We start from the raw sequence: 20,301 nt of genomic DNA, 5'->3' as shown, positions 1-20,301 counted from the left end.
ACTAATCAAAAGTATTTTTTTTTTTTAAATGCAAATTCTTAGTAGTTGTGAAAGTTGTTCATGATGTATAAAATAAAATTTTAAATTTTAAAATTTTATTTAATTTTTTTGTTTAAGATAGCACAAAAGGGGCATCTATACATTCAATAAAGTCAAATACAGAACCAATCTTTTAAGAGTAGCCTAGTCTTCTGGGCCTGTGGAAATGACAGTAGAGACTTGTTGGCTATTTGCTGAGGATATGATGCCATGCAATTGAAAACATTTTGAAAAAGCCTGTAGGATTTTGGATGTTGCACAATGTCTTCCAAGGTTTCATAGTTGATCGGATCAAATGGTGTCATGCTAATTGGTTTTAAGTGAATGCAATACAGAACCAATAGCTGATATGAAGGTACTGACGGCTTGTATAATTGTCAGAATTGTGTGTGTGAAGCAGGAGGCAAATCCGTTGCAGACTTAGAAGTGCATAGCCGTTCAGAGGCTACTGACACGGGAGGGAATGTCCGCCTGTAAACCGTAGCAAACAAGATCTGTACACCTGGAGATTTGTTTTTCTCCACCTGTGTCCAAAGTGTGCCCCTCATTGGCTCTGTCACACGCTGAGTCAGTCCATAGTTATCCAGAACACAGTTCTTTAGAGCTGCTTTCCTGGGAGTTGTCAACATGAATGTCAAAATCACCAACAATTTCGACTCAGTCAAAGTCAATGCAAAGTCATCAATAATTTCGTTTTATGTAGGGAGAAAATGGGAGTTGGGCAGAGAAAGGGCTGAGGTTGGGCCCAGCAGTAACCCACAGAGGTGGATGTGGATATAAAAAGTACTTCAAAACTCAGGCAGCCTGGATATCATGGTGAGGCTGTCAAATAGCAAAGCTGGTTTTCACCTGTACTGTATGCTCTTACATCACATTTCTGCAGGGCTAGAATATTGGATTGGATTTATTATTATTTATCAAAAGTAGACAAGTATATGAAGTTAACTTTTTTTTCCCTCCGGGGTAAGAAGTCCATTGAAACATATTATTGACAAAGCTAATATGGCAGCTGTCATCTTCTGGTGTGTCGTGCCATTTTTTTTTTTTTATCATTTTTGCACTGCATCACTGCTTGATGTGTGCTAGTCCATAGTTAAAAACTTCACCATTCAAGTAGAAGTAAGCAATTTGAGTATTTTTTTAACCTGAGGGCAGGCTAAGACTTTGGCACCCTCTTGGTTTTCCAACAATTGTAGATGCAGCTGATGTGTGGTGGTTTCTGGTCCATGACTGCAAATACATCGCTTGTCTGAATGATGGGCAGAAGTCTCCATTGGCTAATCAGAAGGGAGTTGATTTCACTCTGCACAAGAGCAGTAAACTGTAATAGATTCATTGCCCTCTTGCAAAAAAAAAAAAAAAACACATCAAATGTCCTTTGTGATTAATTACTGAAATGTCTATTTTTTCCAACTGGTTGTCAGTCACTCATGAGTTCTTTTTTACACTCATCAGCAACAGCAACGATTATGTTCCTAGAACACAACAATTATTGCATAGACACCAAGACATACTATAGTAAGATAGCAAAATGTCATTATGCATCAACTAGGTTATTATATAAATTACTCTACAGAGGTTTCATTTCTGATTTCTAGTTAAATTGGACCTGGACACAGATTCTAAACCTGGGAATAGAGGATAAGCAGCATTATGCCACACAAACTGTATGTAAAGTAGAACAACACCATAATTGATAGCTCATTATCACAAGGCCTGATACAACCAGACTGAACTGCCATTTCATTTCACTTAATTATTATGCCATATATGAAATAATAGGTGGATATAATGATTCAGACGTCTTCAATCAAGCTGTAGCACATACAATGTCTCAGTGTGCTTTACAGGCCAAGAAAACATTTATCCAATTAGAGGGAAATGAAAAAAAGCACAGAACAAAGGTCTACATTATATTGTGATACAGGGAATCCACAGGATACACCTTCCAAACTGATGAGGAATAAGTGCAAAAAATAAGAATACCTTCTTTAAGTTGATACAAAACGCACAGCAACAGAGCCTGTGTATTGACTTCTCGAGTGCTTTTTTGACTTAGTTACTTACTTACAGAAACAACACAAACATCCCATTTGAGTGGTCTTTCCAGCTACATGTACTATCTGTCAAACATTAGTCTAAGGATAATTGCTGTTTTGGCTCTTTGATCCACCACCTTTTGTGGAAAATATCATGACCAGCTAAATGTTTGACTCTCTTCATCAGCCAATTGTTTACTCTGATTCTCCACTGTTTGAAATTGTACACAGTGAGCTCTGCTTGCACAAACTTGTTCCCAGGAGCAGCTATGTTTTTATATCAGAGGAGGGTGGGACTCAACTACATAGGCAATAAACGGCAACTATGTGCAGCCTGGTGCACTTAGTGCACCAAGCTGCTAAGCTGCTGATTGATGTGTTGATTTCCAGTGCTACATTGAATTCCATTTAAATACAAAAAAATATGCTTAGAGGAGTTCTAAATTACTATATAAATTTTTAAGTTTTGAAAATTTTAAACATTTTAGGTATGCTTGTTTGATATATAAAGTGTTATATGATCTTGCCCCCCCTCCGCTGCGTGACTTCATCCGGAGACTTGAAAGCGGAGGAAGTACACGGGCCTCTGTAAAAGGGGACTGTGTGATACCATTTAGACGCACCACTTTTGGACAAAACATATTGTCAATAATAGGAGGTAAACTCTGGAATAGTTTGCCCCTCATAATAAGAGAGTGTCCTACATTCAACACCTTTAAAACTCATTTAAAACAGTGGCTTCTAGAAAACCAGAGATGCACTCATTTTTAACAGTCACACATTTCTTTAATCATACACTTTAACTGGTAAATCGAATGCAGTATAGAGGTGGAAGAATAATGTCTTTGTCATGTATCATGCATCATGCATTTTTGTTTTGTCTATGTCACTACTATGTCTACCTTTTAATGTAATGTAGTGAATGAGCGCTGTATGACTGCTGGTTGTCTTTGTTAGTCTTATGTTACCTGCCTAGGGACTGCAGATGGAAAGTAGTTATTTTAACTAATACTGGCATATTTACATGGTGTTTTTATACAACTATGTTCATAAATATGCATGGTCCCTGTCAAATAAATCAAATTTATTTATATCGTATGTGTTGACATATGATTGATATTACATGATGACTTTAGAATTTGCCAAATTCCAGACATTAATTCCCTCTGTACTTTGTAGTCCAGTAGCAAATGTGGATATTTAGGTTGATCCTAATCACCAGAGTATAATGTAATCACAGCAATTACAACGCCTGCTAGGGTAAAACCATAACCATTGCCATTGCATTGTTGTGTGAAGTGTTGTAAGTTAAACCGCCATTTGATTTACTGATTGACTGTACAGTTTTTAGGAGCATCAAACCCTAGAATAGTTTGTCCGCTTATGAATCGTTGTACGATGTTTCTAGGAGCCCAAGGCAGCAGTTTCAAAAGGAGCGGAGGTGACAAACTACAGTTTATCACATCATGGTGCATTTCAATTTAAAAAAAAGTTTACACAATTTCACGTTCATGCAGTCGTACTGCTCCACATTTAATGATTTCTCTCATTGTTTGTGTTAAATCCTGTGCTAAGACGTATTTGACCAGCGAGAGCAGCTGAAGTTCAGTCTGCTGAGAAGTGGAACTAAGACTGTTTTCAATGTGGGGATTCTGACTTGGCTTAGCTCCTCAGTATTAAACTTGCTAAAGCATACAGCGAAAGGCACAAAAACACAAATGGAGGTACAAAACACGAAAATTGGGTTTTAATCAAACTGCATGGCAACTTCATGACTTCATATTTCAAGAACTGTAACTAATGCTACATTCAAAGTCAGATGAAAATTGCCAACTGGTAGAATCACTACAAACGCACACAGGTTTTTATTTTAAAAGCTGGTATTTAATGCTATGAAGTTTTAAATTCACAGTGATATTAGTCAGACAAAATGTGACAGTGCTGTATTTACCTTAGATAGATAGATAGATACTTTATTGATCCCCTAGGAAAAATTCAAGGTCCCAGTAGCTTACAGACATCACACACAACATTCACATACATCACAAACAGGATGATAAAAAAAAGCAAATCCATATGAATAGCATGGACAATAAAATAATAAATACTAAATAAAATAAAAATTAAAAATCCACATGAATGTACTAAGGGATGTATAAGCATGAGACGCTTGCAGTGACAGGGCAGGGACTGACCCTGTGATTCAGTATGTATGGTAACGCTCTATGAGAGTGTGTGTCATGGTGGTAGTGTAAATAGGTCCAATAGTGCAAGGATAAAGTCTAGAGACCAGCATTAAATATGGACAGTATAAGAGAATAATGTAAACATAGTAATATAAAAACTATAGCAGTGCAAGGATAAAGTTTAAAAAGACAGCATTAAATATGGGCATTATAAGCATTAAGCATTAAATATGGACATTATAAGGGAATAAAGTAGACAGGATAGGATAGGATAGACACAAATCAACTGTCAGTGTTAGAGGTTTGAAGTAATAGGGTTACAGCTATTGTTCAAGTATTAAGTTAGACCTCAGTCCATGCTGGGGGAAGGAGGGAGGGAGGGGTTGTGCATATGGGCTAATATAGCCAGTAAACAGTGTAAGCAGTGTAAGCAGGTAAACAGCCAGTGGACAGTCAGTACATAGCTGTTGTTATAGGAGGTAGTGGAAGTGGTGGAGAGGGAGGAGAGGCAGACTATGCAGAGAGGTCTATCTCTCCTCTTCCTTTTTGTGAAGCATTGTAGAGTTGTATGGCCCTGTGGACAAATGGCTTTCTCAGTCTGTCAGTTGTGCATGGCAGTGTGCGTAGTCTTGAGCTGATCATGCTCTTCTGCTTTGTGAAAGTGCAGTGGAGTGGATGACAGTCATTGTCCAAAATGTTGAGCAGTTTGTTCAGGGTCCTTTACTTTTATCTGATATTGAAGTGATGCACTCCAGTTCAGCGCCCACGACAGAGCCAGCTTTCCTTACCAGCCTGTCCAGTCGCCCAGCATCCCTCTTCGTAGTGCTTCCTCCCCAGCATACCACAGCATAGAAGAGGATGCTGGCAACAACAGACTGGTAAAACATCCAGAGGAGCTTGCTGCAGACATTAAAGGACCGCAGCCTCCTCAGAAAGTACAGCCGGCTCTGCCCTTTCTTGTAGAGTGCTTCAGTGTTGGCTGACCAGTCCAGTTTATTGTCCAGGTGTATTCCCAGATACTTGTAAGTGTTTACCACCTCCACGTTGACCCCCTCAATGGAGACTGGCAGAAGAGCGGGCTTAGACCTACAGAAATCCACCACCATCTCCTTGGTCTTAGAAGTGTTGAGTTGTAGGTGGTTGAGTTTGCGCCATTGCACAAAGTCATCCTGCCATCTTGCTAAACCTTGACTCAGTATGGCCTGCGGTGGCTGAAATGCAGATGGTGCTAATATACATAATCTTGTGAATAAAAAATATAAGACAATTTATTGACAAATTCAGACTTATTTAAGTTGCTTCTTGTTTGCAACTTCACATTTATGATACAATAATACAATACCTTTTTGCTGTACAATTCAGTTTTCTTCTTTTATTAATATCCTGTATTTCACTGAAAGATCATGGAAAATTATTTATGTAAAGTCATGTCCTTTCCACTCCAAACACATACACTGACACCTCAAAGATAGACAGTAAAAGAAAACACAGATTTATATATATATATATATATATATATATGTGTCAGGTAAAAGTAAACCTGTATTTTAAGGCTTATAAACAAGTTAAAATACATATTTCTGCACAGTGTTGACAGAATGTGCTGCCATGTTGGTGGCATAAATGCAACTTAAAAATCCTCAGTGTTGAGACAAGTTTGTCGTCTAGTAGGCGTTTGTGTTTCAGGGGGCATTACGTTGCATTTTCAAGTCAAAAAGTCTGACTTACATTTTTGGAACACAGCACATCTGCTGAGTGAGGAACAAAAACACCAGCTTTACACCTCTATAGGGAACTAGGGAACTGGCACTAAGATGTTTCAGAGCACAGTTTAGAACATTAGTATTCACTGGTGATGCATGACAGACAAAATGCTATTTTTCCTTACTGTAAGAATCTGTGCAGTGTGAGATGTCAGTTTCTATTTAACAGGTCATTTGTCAGTCCTTTAGGCTTCTAGAAGGCATCATCCCTTTGGTGTACAAACCCTCCTTGTCCTCTCACGTGGAAACATCCCTGGACCGTCGCCCGTAGTCAGTCTGGCCTGTGCTGCCAGAACTCCACACACACTTACACTGGGCACACACACACCACACACACACACACACACACTCAAGCACAGTAGCTGAGAGGAAACAATGGCCATTGCACCTGTTTTAATTGTGTTTATTCCGTTAATATGAGTAGTTTGAAAAGGCTCCTTTGCTTTTTCAAACCTAACCTTGTAATCTGTTTGTTCATGGTCATGGTTCAGTTCGAAATGATCATCGTCAACGTCTGTGCATTCAAGCTACCAAGGCAGGAAAGATGCCTGTGATAGTGTCTGTTTGTTTGATCACAACACCAGACAGGAGTACTCCACTGATGTTGTCAGATAAAGATCCGATTTGTTCTATGCCTGTGTGAAAGTGGTTGAGATTAGGCAATGATTTTGAATGGTTAGGGTCAGGATAGCCCATTAGTCAAACTTTATTCCTTATTTGTCACTTACACACAGTACAATGTAGTGAAATTCTATTACTGCATTTAACCCATCCTAAGTATTAGGATATACTGTATATCCAGTGTCCGGGGAGTAACTTGGGGTTCAGTTTCTTGCTCAGGGACACTTTGACATTTAGCCTGGGAGTAATCCGTCAACCTTGTGGTTATGGGGCGACCATTCTACCTCCGAGCCACAAGCCACCAGGGGATGGGTTAAAACAAATCTGGTATGGATCGGTTAGTGACAGTGGCTAATGTAGCCTCAAGCACAGATGAGAAGCAGGCTACAGGGGGTCTGGTAACATCACTTCTTGATGGTAACTCTGGTAACTCCACACCCCCAGAGTTCTTTTAATTGACTAGCGACAAATTTATCAGACTTCACTCAGCTTCCTCTGGAGCCACAAAAGGCTTTATACAACTTTTCTCACATAGTAGTGAGTGATTTTTAGTGCTTTTGGAAGCTTGGAAGTTAGTATAACTATTTATTTACTGTTAAAAAGAGAAAATTAGTTTAGTTTAACTGACTGGGATGTTTTAACTTTTTTCTATAAGGAAATAAAGAATCTCAAATCCAGACTTGAGTATAATCAAACACTGTTATAATGACACTATTGCTAATCACTCTTGATAGGTGAATGTGTGAATAAAATCAAGAAGAGGTTAGATTTAAAGTATGAGAACTATTATAGTGTCTGATCTCCTCCTGTTCCTTGTCCCCTTGCCTTTATATTTGAGGAAAGAGTTCACAGAGAACGTCAAGGGGAGCAGCTGAGGAATGAGGCGTATTGTTTATGCTCAGAAAAGTGGACTTTTGTTTTATGTGGCTTTGGCAAGGATTGCTTTAGAGATTCTACAGGAGCCTCTCATCAAAGACTTAAGATGTCAAAGCACACACAAAAAGAATACAGATTTTCAATTTTGATTACATAAAGCTTTTAGGCTGTCTAATCACCTCACTCCCAAGTGGAGAATGAAGCACCAGAACTGCCTCACAGCCCATTTTAAACAGTCATCAAGAGCAAATACAACAATGACAGTGACGTAATGTCTGCAGATATTTTTGATGTGACTTTTTGAAGTCTGGAATTTAAGTTCACCAGTAACCTCAATATTTTCAGGGGTTGGAGCAACAACAAAAAAACATTTTGGGCAAATGAAAAAAGAAGTGGAATGGTGCTGAGGTGGAGCTAGCAAGTGGCAAACATAAGAGCTCAAAGCTGAAGCTCAAGAGACCTGTCTATCAAGATAAACATACCCTTATCTAAGCCTTGGTATGCTAATATGACAAACACCAAGCCCTTTTTGGATGCAGTATCTTACAGCCTTCAGAGGAACTTTAGCCTCTCACCGGCCAACAACCTTCAACACCTGCTCCACATGGCCTCAAAGCAATTTGTAGTGAGGCCTTATACAGTAATTGATTGATTTCAAATCTATTGGACAATAGATACAAGGGTGGGAGTTTCTATTAAAAATTGTTCAACTTTTTGCCTTGAAATGGAGAGCCCAGTTGATGGTAAGTGACGTACTTAATGTCATCCTTTAAGATTATTTCCTGTTTAAAATGTCACAATTCAGTAGACACAACTCAATCAATCAAAATTCAATATTTCCCTACACATTGGCATTCCTATAGCATGATAAGTTTGAGCTAGAACATTTTGCATGTATACACTAACCTTGGGAGCATGTCACCTGGTAGCCAATGTATGCGCATGCTTTGACTTATCCTATGTAGATGCGTATGTTTTTCCATTGTTGTAGGACTACACCCTGACATGTCCAGCAGCTCTAGTTTACCAAATTGGCACTGATGTGAAAATTAACAAGCACCTTGGCTAGCTCGGTACCCTCATTTCCCATAGTTACAGAATGCCTGTACTGTCATATCTTATTGCCCTCTGATCAACTCATAACTCTAATGTGTCCTCACCAGGGATTCCTGTTAAAAACCAAACACATCCAGCCACTAGGGACTTTCCAGAGGATAATATAGACACTTTGGCTTTTCTCACGCTTCATTTACACAAGACCTGTTATATTGTACTGACTGCCCTGTGTTAAACACAACCCCTGGCATAACAATGACTTGTTAGATTATTGAAGCGGTTAGTGCAAAGGACCTGAAATGAGGAGCTAATGTCATGGGAATACAACACCTTCAGTATAATTCAGCCTGATCCAGTTGCCCTTCAACAAATGATTTTTTTTTTATAGCTTTTTATACAAATGGTGTGGTTTTGTGTGTCAAATAGACCAGACTCCCCTTGTGCAACTAAAGGAGTCTTCTATTGGTTTCATTGTTAGAGACACAAACAATAATCTTTGAAGGTCAGTGTAACGCTTATCAGTTCCATTTTCTAAGCACAAACGGACATTTGGAAAAACAGAAAAATGTTTTTTCCGACTTGACAAATAAAAAAATTGGATTTGATTTTTTCAATTTTCTGTTTCAGGAGGATCAGAAATTTATAAAAAATAACAAAATTGCGTCTGGGCTCCAATTATTCAATACTGCAACGGTATTCTCTCCCTCATTCCGCAAAATCTATCGTTTTTTTTATTTTTTTTGGTCCATATGCAGTTAATGACCTGCATATTCCGCAAAGTAGAGGAAGAGAATACCATTGCAGTATTGAATAATTGGAGCCCAGACGCAATTTTGTAATTTTCTAAATTTCTGATCCTCTGAATAAAAACAGAAAATTGGAAAAACAGTTTAAAGATCCAATTTTTTAATTTGTCAAGGTGGAAAAAAATGAAAAATTGGATATTTGAACCCATTTTTCTGTTTTTCCAAATGTCCGTTTGTGCTTAGAAAATTGAACGGCTAAGCATTACACTGACCTTTGAACTATGAATGAGCAAGATATTTAATCAAACACCATTTGGATGTTGCCTGGAAAATCTCTGCAGAAAGGCTTCAGCATCAGTGAGGTCTTTCACTTGCTGTGTAGTTTGTTAGATGTTGACTAGTTCCATCCAATTTAACCTCCGAGAGTACAGTGTGCAAGTGACCCCAGTTTGTATATCAGAGAAGAAAGATGATTGAGTCGTTTGCAGAAGTAGCACAGGAGGCCCAACAATTTGCATTTGTTTTTGAATTTTGCTGAACTGCGACATCTCATGAGCATTTTATTGAGTTGATTGCGTCTCAGTTTAACAGGTTTCTGGCAGTGTTTCCTGTGCAGATGCGTAGCGACCAGCTCTGTAACACATTACACAAAAATATAGTGTAGGGGAAATAAGGATATCACGATAATAACAGCACAAATGGGGTTTTGAACTTTTATTATGCAGTCCACTCTGGATTCAGGTATTTCGTTGACATCCTAAGCTTCCATCACCTGACATCATGTACAACACTGTTTAATTAGATAAACACTGCGTACTAGACAAGGATGACATTTCTTTTCATTTTCCATCAGCTGGTGACTTCACATTACAAAGAGGTTTGTTACCATTGTCTATGCTGTTAATACATATAAATACTCACTATAAGAAATTCAACCTTTCTACTTCCCTGATCTCTATCACATCCCTTATTCAAGACATAGCCTTGCACCACTGTTATGTCACACTGTAAAGACTTTTTTTTTTTCTTTTAATGATAATATTAATGAATAACTGTTTCGGTGAACCTCTAAATGTTGTCAGGTGAAAACAATGAATGTAACATACAGACAACCTACAATTAGGAAATCGATGAAACCTTTGCAAAAAAACAAACACAACACAAAAAAAGCTTTAACAAAAACTAAAGGAGCAGAGTAAAATCTGTGAGTGGAACGCATATTTGTTCTAATGAATTTTAGGATTGCCTTTCGTGTGAAGAGCGTGGGGGTAGACCCAATTGATGAACATCCCACCTAGATAAAAACACTGTAATGACAGGCCTTAGACTGGCATGAGGCAGTTCTTTTGAAACGGTAAGGCACCTGAATAAACAATGGTACAGGCACCTACAAGTAAAACCTGAAATAAACTACATTAAAAAAAGATGTACATAGACTTGTTTTCCCATTGCACTGGAGGGTAGCATTGAAGAGACTTTGATTACAATATATTATGCTGCAGTTCCTGTATGACAATTTACATCACAACTTAATAGACACTCTCTTTGCAATAATTGGAACAAAAGTGCTGAAGTGATCATGAGTGCTCGAGGGCTTAATAAGTAAATGTTAATGTGCTGTATCCATAAATTGGAACAGTTCCTCCAGTGATTGCAAATGCACAATTTAAGCATCTGCTGTTGCTGCTTGTATGGCACGGTCTCAAGGCCCCCCTGCTAGGTTCACATTTTAAAAAGGCAACGTTACTTGATTGCAATGTAAATCTCAAGCCCGCTGATTTAGGTGGTAGTCAATTTTTGAGACTAACCGGGAAGATACTTAACGGTTTTAATCAGAGCTCCACACAAATAATCAGCAATAAAAAAAATTAACAGCAGTCATTAGACAGGGATTTTTTTATTTTCTAATAACTTCTCACGCTGAAGCTACAGGTATCAACCCTTGTCAAGGATGCCCTTGAGAAAGCCCTTTTTTTTACGTCATATTACATCCAACCAAATATATTACACTAGTGTTTGCAGTAATTTTACAGTTCGGTGAAGTTAATAAAAAAAATAATATAAACCTCTGGCATGACAGCACTTTTCAAGGTGAATCAACATGCGTGATTAGCCTCTCTCTAATGTTGCTGACACCCAATGATGCATAAAGGCTTGAGGACAAATATATAAAAATCTATCTTTCAAAACTATTTAATGAATGCCGCACATCTTCATTTTTGACATCTTATATACAGTAACTCAGAGGCAGTGCCGGCGTGCGCCCAGCTGCATCCTTTATCAGTGACAGTAAGTGGACAGAAGCGCGAGGAAGATTAACTAGAGAATAATTTGGTTTTTGAAGCTGCGGTTGAGGTCTTTGTGCGGGAGGACGATCGAGTTGAGTATAATCACCTCAGAAGGGATGGTCACGTTACAACCTGAGGAGAAAAGGCAAGGCTGTATTTAGTCTGTGCAGTGTAGTACAGTACAGAGGACATAAGCCATTATATTTCAGTTATATACAACTGTAATATAAAGCTATAGAAAACCCTTATCTAAGCAACCAAATATTAGAAAATGGAATCATTTCCCTCATTAGTCAACTAACTTTTCATTTAAGAGAAGAACTTAAAAAAAAAAAAAACAATGCTCATGAGAAAAATACAATTACAATATTGAATAAAATGAATATTTAACAATGCCTCTGAGGATTGCAAGTTTCATTAAGGTCAGAGCACGCTTACCGAGAATAGTAATTGAAGGTGTGAGTTTTCCTTCTCTAAAGAGGGTCTCGCTATCAATCTTTGCGAAGGGATCGTTGGGGTTTGGGTCACTTGGGGTTCCTTCTACTCTTGCCCACTTGCCAATGGTGCTGTCCCATCCCACAATGCTGTTCAAAACACAGCAGTGATCCTATAGCAAAAACGACATGACAAAAAACATTGTTTTTAGATATTCAAGCATTCAGCAGTAGATAACTGTACAATGACTGTAGAAATCAAAAGGGCTTCAGTTATCCATATGTGCTGTGTTAGATACTGTTCCTACATACGAAAACACAGTGAGCATGGCCAAATCACATTACTTATAAACTTCACATTAAAAACAGGTAGTGTTTTTATTTAGAAGTATAGCTCATCTAACAAATTGTCCTTGTAGGCAGTATGCAATGAAAGCCAATAAGTCACCCGCAATCTAAATTCATTTTGGAGGCACCCGAGTCATCACTGGAGACATGGGATTAAATTATGACAGCCTCCAAACCATTAAAAATGACATCTTTGTGAGAGGCACAGGCAACAATATTTCTGGTGTGACAGTAGAGCTTAAAGATAAATTTTAGACAAGTCACTGTTAAAGTGTGGATAATGTTTCTAATAAAATGTTAAAATGTCACCAGCAGTGAATGGGCAGATACATTTGCCTTCAGCTTACTCCGTTTGAGTTCCAGTTTAATTCCAAACTTAGAGGTTATAACACTGTGAGTGAAGTTAATAATCTCAGCAAAGGCTGCTCTTACTTAACAAAACCTTGAATCTACCTTTAAATTTAACACTTCACCTATTTATGTGGCAATCCATTGAAAATGGCATCATCAGTTCATGTCAGACAGTATACTGTGCATTATAGTGCACCTTGCTGGCTCTAGTTTGCGTATAAAATGGGAGCTCTGTGTTGCAACAAGCTCTGGCTGCTCCTCTTTTTTTTGGGCAGTGATAGAAAGCGGTTTCACAGGGGCTCACCTGTAGAGTTGCACCATGAAGGATGATGGATTCTCGAACTCTGACCCCAGCACCAATAGTGACTCCAGTGCCAATAGAGACATTGGGACCCAACTGGAACAAAAGTAAGATACATCTGTAGTATTTTGTAACACATTTGTAAAGTGCAACACCATAGGAAAAGATGCTTACCATAGCAGTGGGGTCAATGTTGGCTGTAGGATGAATATAGACATTACCTAGGGAGATATGAGAAAGTATGAATGGATGGGTCTCCAGTATCAAAATGGAACAAAGCAGCTACAGAAGACTAATGAATCATACCACTTATTTTGGGCCCTCCCTCCTTATTTGAGGCCAGTCTTTCAGGATGAGTTGTGTGATACTGGTTGAGGTACAACCGACTGGCATAAATTGCAGACCTGAGGAAAAGATTACAGGATTATTATTGATATCTATACTATCAATATGACACCGTTTATTTTTGATTGGGGCAGTAATGGCATGGTTTTGACGTTCAAAGCACATTTGAAATGTTAATTGAGGTTTGTTTCTGAAAGAATGTCAAGTGTGTCCAACTGTGTTTAATCTGAACAGTTCAATGTCTCTCCTTTCCTTCAACCTTTCTACAGGCTACAGAGTTGTCACTAAGAGAAGTGTATGTCCAGTTGAATGTGACAATGTATGACATGTGCACTCACCCCGCAGATTTAATCTGGCTCCAAAAGCCGAGGGTTTTATAGACGTAGAGTTTGCCCTGTCCTGCCAGGGCAGTGAAAATGTCCTGCTCTAGCCTGATGGCCTCTGCTCGGTGCCAGCCGTTGGTTGGCTCCTCTCTGCAAGAGACAGACCATCAGTTTATGGCCCTGAGTTACAAACCAGGGCCAGGGGCCTCATTTATTAAAATACAATCTTGTGCACAAAGTTAGGGGTTAAAATGAACTCCATGAAAAAGTTAGGATATAAACAGCAAAGGTGAAAATGGCATTTATTTAGTTCAATTTTCACTGCAAAATCAAAACTAAACTCCGCCTCTATCGGGGTATGGTTGTCATTACATCAAGATTTTCTCTCTCCCTATTATTTTGAAGAACCAAGTGAAACATAACTTTTTTTTATTTATTTATTTTTTAAATGGAGGCACCCAATTTCCCAAAAGTCATGGCCCTAAAGTGGGTGTACTATATGATAATCTAAATACTAAGCAGATGATGAGACACTGCAGGCATGGGTTCTCCCTCTGCAACCAAGAGCACTGACAGTCCCAACATAACCTTTTTAAGTCTCTGTTGACCAACTTTAGCATTCTCCCGGACTACCTAATGGGCAATTTAAATATACAGAATGTGTTGTATATTATAATTTCCTTGTACTAGAAATTGTGCCAGAAAAAGGAAAAGAAATCTAAGAATTGAGGATGCGTTCTTTGCCACACTTTAAAATTGCAAAATTAATCCAGTGGCATCATTACCTCCAAAGTTTTCTTAAAGCCAAAACATGAATTTATCGCCCTACAACCCAGCCCCTAGGATAAAATGAGCGCATCGGTTTAAAATGCATCAATGTTACTAACTTTGATGGTATCAGTGCTTGGTTTAAACCAAGGCTGATTACCTAATAGTGATCCAAAACTTAAGGAGAAGAGTATATGTGTTCCATATTAATCAGGGTCTCTGGCATAGTGTATTGTGAGAGCCCCAAGATGAAACAGAGTGTTAAATATTGATGAAAAGAATATTTTAAAGGATTGCACCCATAATCGAAATTTTACCAAAACGGAGAGGATGTGGTTTGAGGCAAAGTGCTCCCCTAGAGATTTTGCAGTATAACCCATCTCATTTCTATCAAGTATCTCGGAAGTGTTCAACAGTTTTGCTGATTCAGTGCCCAGCTTGATTTAAGTGCTATTGATGTTCGCAGGTGAATTATGCACAGCGCGGTTTGACCTTTGGTAATACATTTCCAAGTGTCCCTGGGGTGCCAAATGTTGGGTCTGCTACAGTGAACATTTGAAAACACAGAAAGTGAAAAATGTGTTAAATCTCCAAAAATGTAAAAGATAGAAAGACAAATCCATATATTTATCCCATGTGTTATAAAGGCTTCTGTGAATGACCAGGGTGCAGTCTCTCCATGTGCACATTTATAGGCCATGATGAGAAAGGAAGCTTTTTCTAATGTTCAGGAGAAACTAACAACTAAATAACAAATAGAGCAAGAATTAGAGAACACAAAATACAAAATACTGTACACAAGATAAGACACAATACCCTTTTATATTCTCACTGGCAACTGTGTAACAAAGTTTCACCAAATGCAAGCTACCCAATTAGTCTTTGCTAGCTAACCTAAAGAAACAACAGGGACAACTTAAAAGTAACAGACGTGAGGAAGTCAGTTAAGTGCTTGCCCTGAAGAAGATAAACTGACCATTGCAAACAATTGCAGAATGCAGTGTTTGACACTCAGGAGAGCAAGCTAAGATTGGGACAATTTTTCTGAACAAAAGTTGAACCTAATACGAGACAAACAATGTTTATTTACCTATAGAATTTTTGTCTGTTATTTCGCCACTAAATTCACTTATGAGACTTTTTTATGCAATAAATCAACTGTGTAGAGTTTGAATATGGGCAGTTTTTCAAAAATTGATGGCCAATTGCACATTTGCTCCAATGTTGTCGGACTTGAGAAGCTCCAGTCTGACGTGACAGCCAGCTGGTGGCGCCCGGGATCGCTTGCTCATTGGCCGGCCAGTGATGCTCACAGACCCCGCTGTCAACTGGAAGTCTCTCAATAGAATCATGGACAAGTTTATTTCCTGAAATATGGCATTTTCCGTTTGAACACATTGTCATCAATATTAACAAGGTTTAAAATGACCCATTTTTCTAATTTGGATATCGTTTAAAAATTGGAAATCAAATGAACGAAAAAGTACACGGGCCGAATTAAAGTAACTACATGAAAACTTCACTGTTGTTGCATGAAATGTTGTTTGTGTTTAGCCTACATCATCAGTTTCTATCATGTAATGTGAAACAAGAGGCTATATCAGCTTCACTACCAGGCTGGTTTGATGTCAAGCCCTGCCTTCCCGCGGGCTACAGCGAGATGCTCCTCAACTCAGTGTGCTTCCCAGCAGTCAGCTCGCCCTGCTGTCCATAAGGTGCCTCTGCACCTTTTTCGTTTCAGACTCTCCCACCAGCCTTCATTTACATATGCTTTTGACATCTGTCAAGTCCAAATGGAAAAGCCAAATGTTAAATCAAAATGGAAAAGGTGAATCTTAAAATGTCAAAAGGCCAATTGCCAAATGTAAAATTCAAAAGATAAATTGAAAATTATAATGTGCAAAGGCTAAAATAAAACTTATTTTTTTCAGTTTGAGATTTTAATTTATGTATTTCCATTTAAGCTTTTCCATTTCACATTTTGAGTTTCATATTTGATGTTTCTCTTTTCTTATTTCCATTGCGATTTTCAATCAATAAAAGATTTCAAAGATTTCAGTTTAAGCATTTATATTTAAGCTTTGCATTTTAAGTTTGACTTGTTGTTTTAAAGATAATTTTTTGGGGCCTTTCCCTTTATTTTGAAAGTGGATAGACATGAAAGGGGGAGCAAGATGGGAGATGACACGCAGCAAAGGGCAGCAGGTCGGATTCGAACCCTGCGCCACTGCAGGACTCAGCCAACATGGGGCGAACGCTCTTACTGGGTGAGCTAGAGGTCTTTCAATTTTAATTATGAATAAATATATCCTCCATAGTAAATAAGCATGTTTGCCAAAATGTTAAACGATTCCTTTAATCTCTGACAAAGACCCTGTAGTGCCCGTTTCGAGGACAACATTTGCCATTAGCGGAATAAATAAATAAATGCATAAAATAAATAAATAAATATAAACAAGCTTTTTGCAAAACAGGAGGTGCATAATTGGTCGAAAAAGGGCACAGGCAACATTCACAAAGCAGCCTGAGCAATCCCAGCCTCATCATGGGTTATCTTTCTACAGCTCACACCATACACTAAGTGCTCTACAACTACACCGTGCAGCCTAAATGTACCGACTTACCCATCGTATGGATTTCTGATGATTGTGCGAGCAAACAGAAAACATGGCAGGGAGGAGAAGGGAAGGAAAAAGGACAAATGAAGAGAACCAAAGAAATGGAATAAATGGTATTCACATGCATTCCCGTGAGAAAGAGCTTCAACTCACAGCAACATGTCCTGTTGGTTCTTCTGGAAGACGGCGCCGATGTGCTGGAAGATGTCTGGTTTAAAGAGGTATATTCCACAGTTTATGATATCGCTGACAAATGTGCTTGGCTTTTCCACATAATGCAAGACCTGGATAAAAAAACAGCTGTTGTTATTTCAAGGTGAAATAGTAATTTGTGACTATTTAGGGAAACAACATAGGAAAAGTGAAATACCTCATTTGTTTCCTCGTTTTCAACAATACAGCCATAATTCATGGATTGCTTTCGGTTTGCCTGATAAGAGAAAAACGGCAGTACAGTTTAAGATACATCAAATTTTGACATCAAAGAGCTGACACCTGATATTTCATTATATTCAGCATTAGGGCTACACGATATGAGAGAAAATATATAATTGCCATTATTTTGACTGATAGTGAGAGTGCGTTATGATTCACAATATTGGAAGGAATGATCATTTTTGTATCATTATTCTCATTTTCATTGAAAAATATTACAATTTTAAAAATGTTAAATGATTATAGTGTGATTTACCAAACAAACATTTTTTCTTTAGTCTGTAGAATACGATTTGTAGGCTGGGACGTTTCTGGAGCACCACAATACTAAATTCAGAATGGTTTGACACATATGTTGCCTTTAACAAATATTGCCTCCCCCCTGTGATAAGGATACTGAACGCTAAACACAATAAACTTCTTGGAGTTTTACTTTGACTACCTTTTACAAGTTCTATTAAAGAAAGTAACAACCATCAATAGTGACACCTCACCGTTGTCCCAAGGATAACAAAGCTGTTTGGTTCTCCGTGTTCCTTCTGGAAGCTGAGCATCTCTGCGAGAGGAAATGCTGAGCAAACATCAGCATTCAGAACAAAGAAAGCCTCTGGACTGCCGGACACAATCTGATCTCTGAAGTGATAGATGCCCCCTCCGGTGCCCAGGGCTGCATACTCCTGCAAATACCTGAGGTGCAGAGTCAGGAAGAACAGCATATCTGCAGTCAGTCAGCAGTGGCAGTGCACCACAGCCAGAAAAGTACCACCACTTAACATTAACTTTACAAGATGAAGCAATATATTAAGTATTTCTGTGAATAACACGTTCAACAAAGAAAGGTTTTCAAATATGATGACAGTTCGGGGCATCTAAGAAATAGAACCAATTTTACAACTAGTGTCTATTCTTTACTGAATGAAGTGTAATTAAGAAAAGAAAGAAGTTCTTGTACTGTGAAAATGTCTTTATGGTATGTCTGTACTGGTTTAGTGAGGTAGCTATGAGCGCTGCTGTTTACCTGATGGAAATTTTGAACTCCTGCTGTGCATTAAACAGGAATCTGGTCAGTTCTTCATTTGGCTGATAAAAGCCAATGAGCAAAATCTCCTTCATATTTGGTACCTTGTAACACAAAAGATGTTCATTATTGGACTGAAGGGCTATTGTCTGCATCACAACACACACACACACACACACACACACACACACACACACACACACACACACAGGGAAAGAAATTATGAACACCAACCAGCAACTGGGCCGACATGATCTTAACTATTTTAACACCACATTAGGCTAGTACAGACTAATTAAACTTAAATTTTATTTATTTTTGGATTGATTCAAGTTTAAACTAAGACCGGTTTACTAACTAAATACAATCTCTAACTTGATGTTACCTTTAAACAATCTACTTCACCTTCCACAATTACCCTACACTGTATACTAAATTTTTCTAATACTCGGCTGCAAAATGATAGCATTGCAGTGGCACTCACCTTGGCACATGCTTCGATGTGATGCTGCAGCATGGGCACACCAGCTACTGGAAACAAGGGTTTGGGCACTTCAAATGACAGCGGTCTGAACCTTGTGCCTGCAAAGCAATGTCAGTGATTACTTGCAAATCAGATTACAATGCAGATCACTATTTCCTCATGTTTCTAGCATGCACCAAAACTAAACACAACCCTACATTATGTGATCTCTTATATAAAAAGAAAAGTCATTTCAGAAATTTGGTATTTTATGGACAAAAAAGCACTAGAGGTACATTAACCCTTGTGTTGCCCTTCGGGTCCCAGTGACCCGAAGGACAACACAAGGATTATGTACTTCCGTTTACTTTGTTGAGAATTGCTCTCTAAACAAGGGTTAATACAGCACCTTAGTTCTTGTTTGTACAGCATTTTGGTCAGCTTAAACTGTGTTTAAATGTGTTCTAGAAATAAACTTTACTTACTTACTTTACAAGAAACAGGGTTTAGAGAGCAATTCTCAACCAAGTAAAGGGAAGTACATAATCCTTGTGTGGTCCTTCGGGTCACTGGGACCCGAAGGACCACACAAGGGTTAAGCATGTATAAGTGATCATATTTATGAACTGCATAGTGGACTGATAGAACTGAAGAGTGTGTCCTAACGCCACGATTAAACGTATAACTTATTCCTGTAGTTACAACCATGTGTACAACCATCTGAAAACATCTATTTTTTTTCAATTGAGGTACGTTTACTTAATACGAGAGAAAATTGGGTCTAATAGGAAATTAAATGAGCCAATAATAATAGGCAGGTTAAAAACGATTATAGAACTGTTAACACTACCTCTTATTTACAAGTTGTCAGTTAGTATTATGGTCATAAAATTAAGTCTTAAATGTTCTGTGTGTGTGGTGTCCCCTCATTATGCCACGTCAGTTTTATAAACAAGTCCAGCGGGTCTTTAGAAGTGTTGTTAGCGTTAGCAACCTAGCTCCGCTTTAACCAAGCACATCGGACTCTGAAAACATGACAAGGACACACTTTATTCTCACCTTTCTGGGGGCCTCCAATTAAAATAACCGCCTTCAACATCTTGACCGAAAAGCTGTGACTTGTGACGAGCAGGTTCGCCTTGAATACTACACCTGTAGCTGTTTGTTAAGCATTTCCGTATCCACTTCCTACTTGTGACGTAGACCAGATCAGAATAAAAACACGGAGCGGAGTGCAGTTAGTGAAACGGAGTGGAGGAGCTTCTAAAGACGGTGGCTCGGAC

The 20,301-nt window shown here is 38.4% G+C and overlaps 1 protein-coding gene across 2 annotated transcripts; it reads right to left on the bottom strand.

Moving 5' to 3' along the window:
* Positions 1 to 10,025: 10,025 nt before the first annotated feature.
* gmppaa (GDP-mannose pyrophosphorylase Aa) lies at positions 10,026 to 20,229 on the bottom strand. 2 transcript variants are annotated; one of them, XM_039818729.1, is made up of 13 exons: positions 20,078 to 20,229; positions 19,040 to 19,137; positions 18,556 to 18,659; positions 18,032 to 18,224; positions 17,473 to 17,532; positions 17,256 to 17,386; positions 17,109 to 17,123; positions 13,732 to 13,866; positions 13,355 to 13,452; positions 13,223 to 13,269; positions 13,052 to 13,144; positions 12,053 to 12,221; positions 10,026 to 11,746 (listed from the first exon to the last, which is right to left on the bottom strand). In XM_039818729.1, the coding sequence occupies exons 1-13, from the start codon at positions 20,115 to 20,117 to the stop codon at positions 11,646 to 11,648; spliced, it is 1,284 nt and encodes a 427-aa protein (XP_039674663.1). In that variant the 5' UTR covers positions 20,118 to 20,229; the 3' UTR covers positions 10,026 to 11,645. The 2 variants fall into 2 exon arrangements, with proteins under 2 accessions (XP_039674663.1, XP_039674664.1); XM_039818730.1 differs by lacking the exon at positions 17,109 to 17,123.
* Between the last annotated feature and the right edge of the window lie 72 nt (positions 20,230 to 20,301).

The sequence above is a fragment of the Perca fluviatilis genome, chromosome 12 (assembly GCF_010015445.1).
Source record: "Perca fluviatilis chromosome 12, GENO_Pfluv_1.0, whole genome shotgun sequence".
NCBI classification, from domain to species: Eukaryota; Metazoa; Chordata; class Actinopteri; order Perciformes; family Percidae; genus Perca; species Perca fluviatilis.
This window is presented reverse-complemented; position numbering and strand designations above follow the sequence as displayed.

Coding starts and splice junctions, on each gene's coding strand:
- gmppaa (XM_039818729.1), bottom strand. CDS start 20,117: ATGTTGAAGGCGGTTATTTTAATTGGAGGCCCCCAGAAAG. Junction 13,145..13,222: donor ACATTGACCCCACTGCTATG/GTAAGCATCTTT, acceptor CTTTTGTTCCAG/TTGGGTCCCAATGTCTCTAT. Junction 12,222..13,051: donor TTCATGGTGCAACTCTACAG/GTGAGCCCCTGT, acceptor TTTTTGCTATAG/GATCACTGCTGTGTTTTGAA.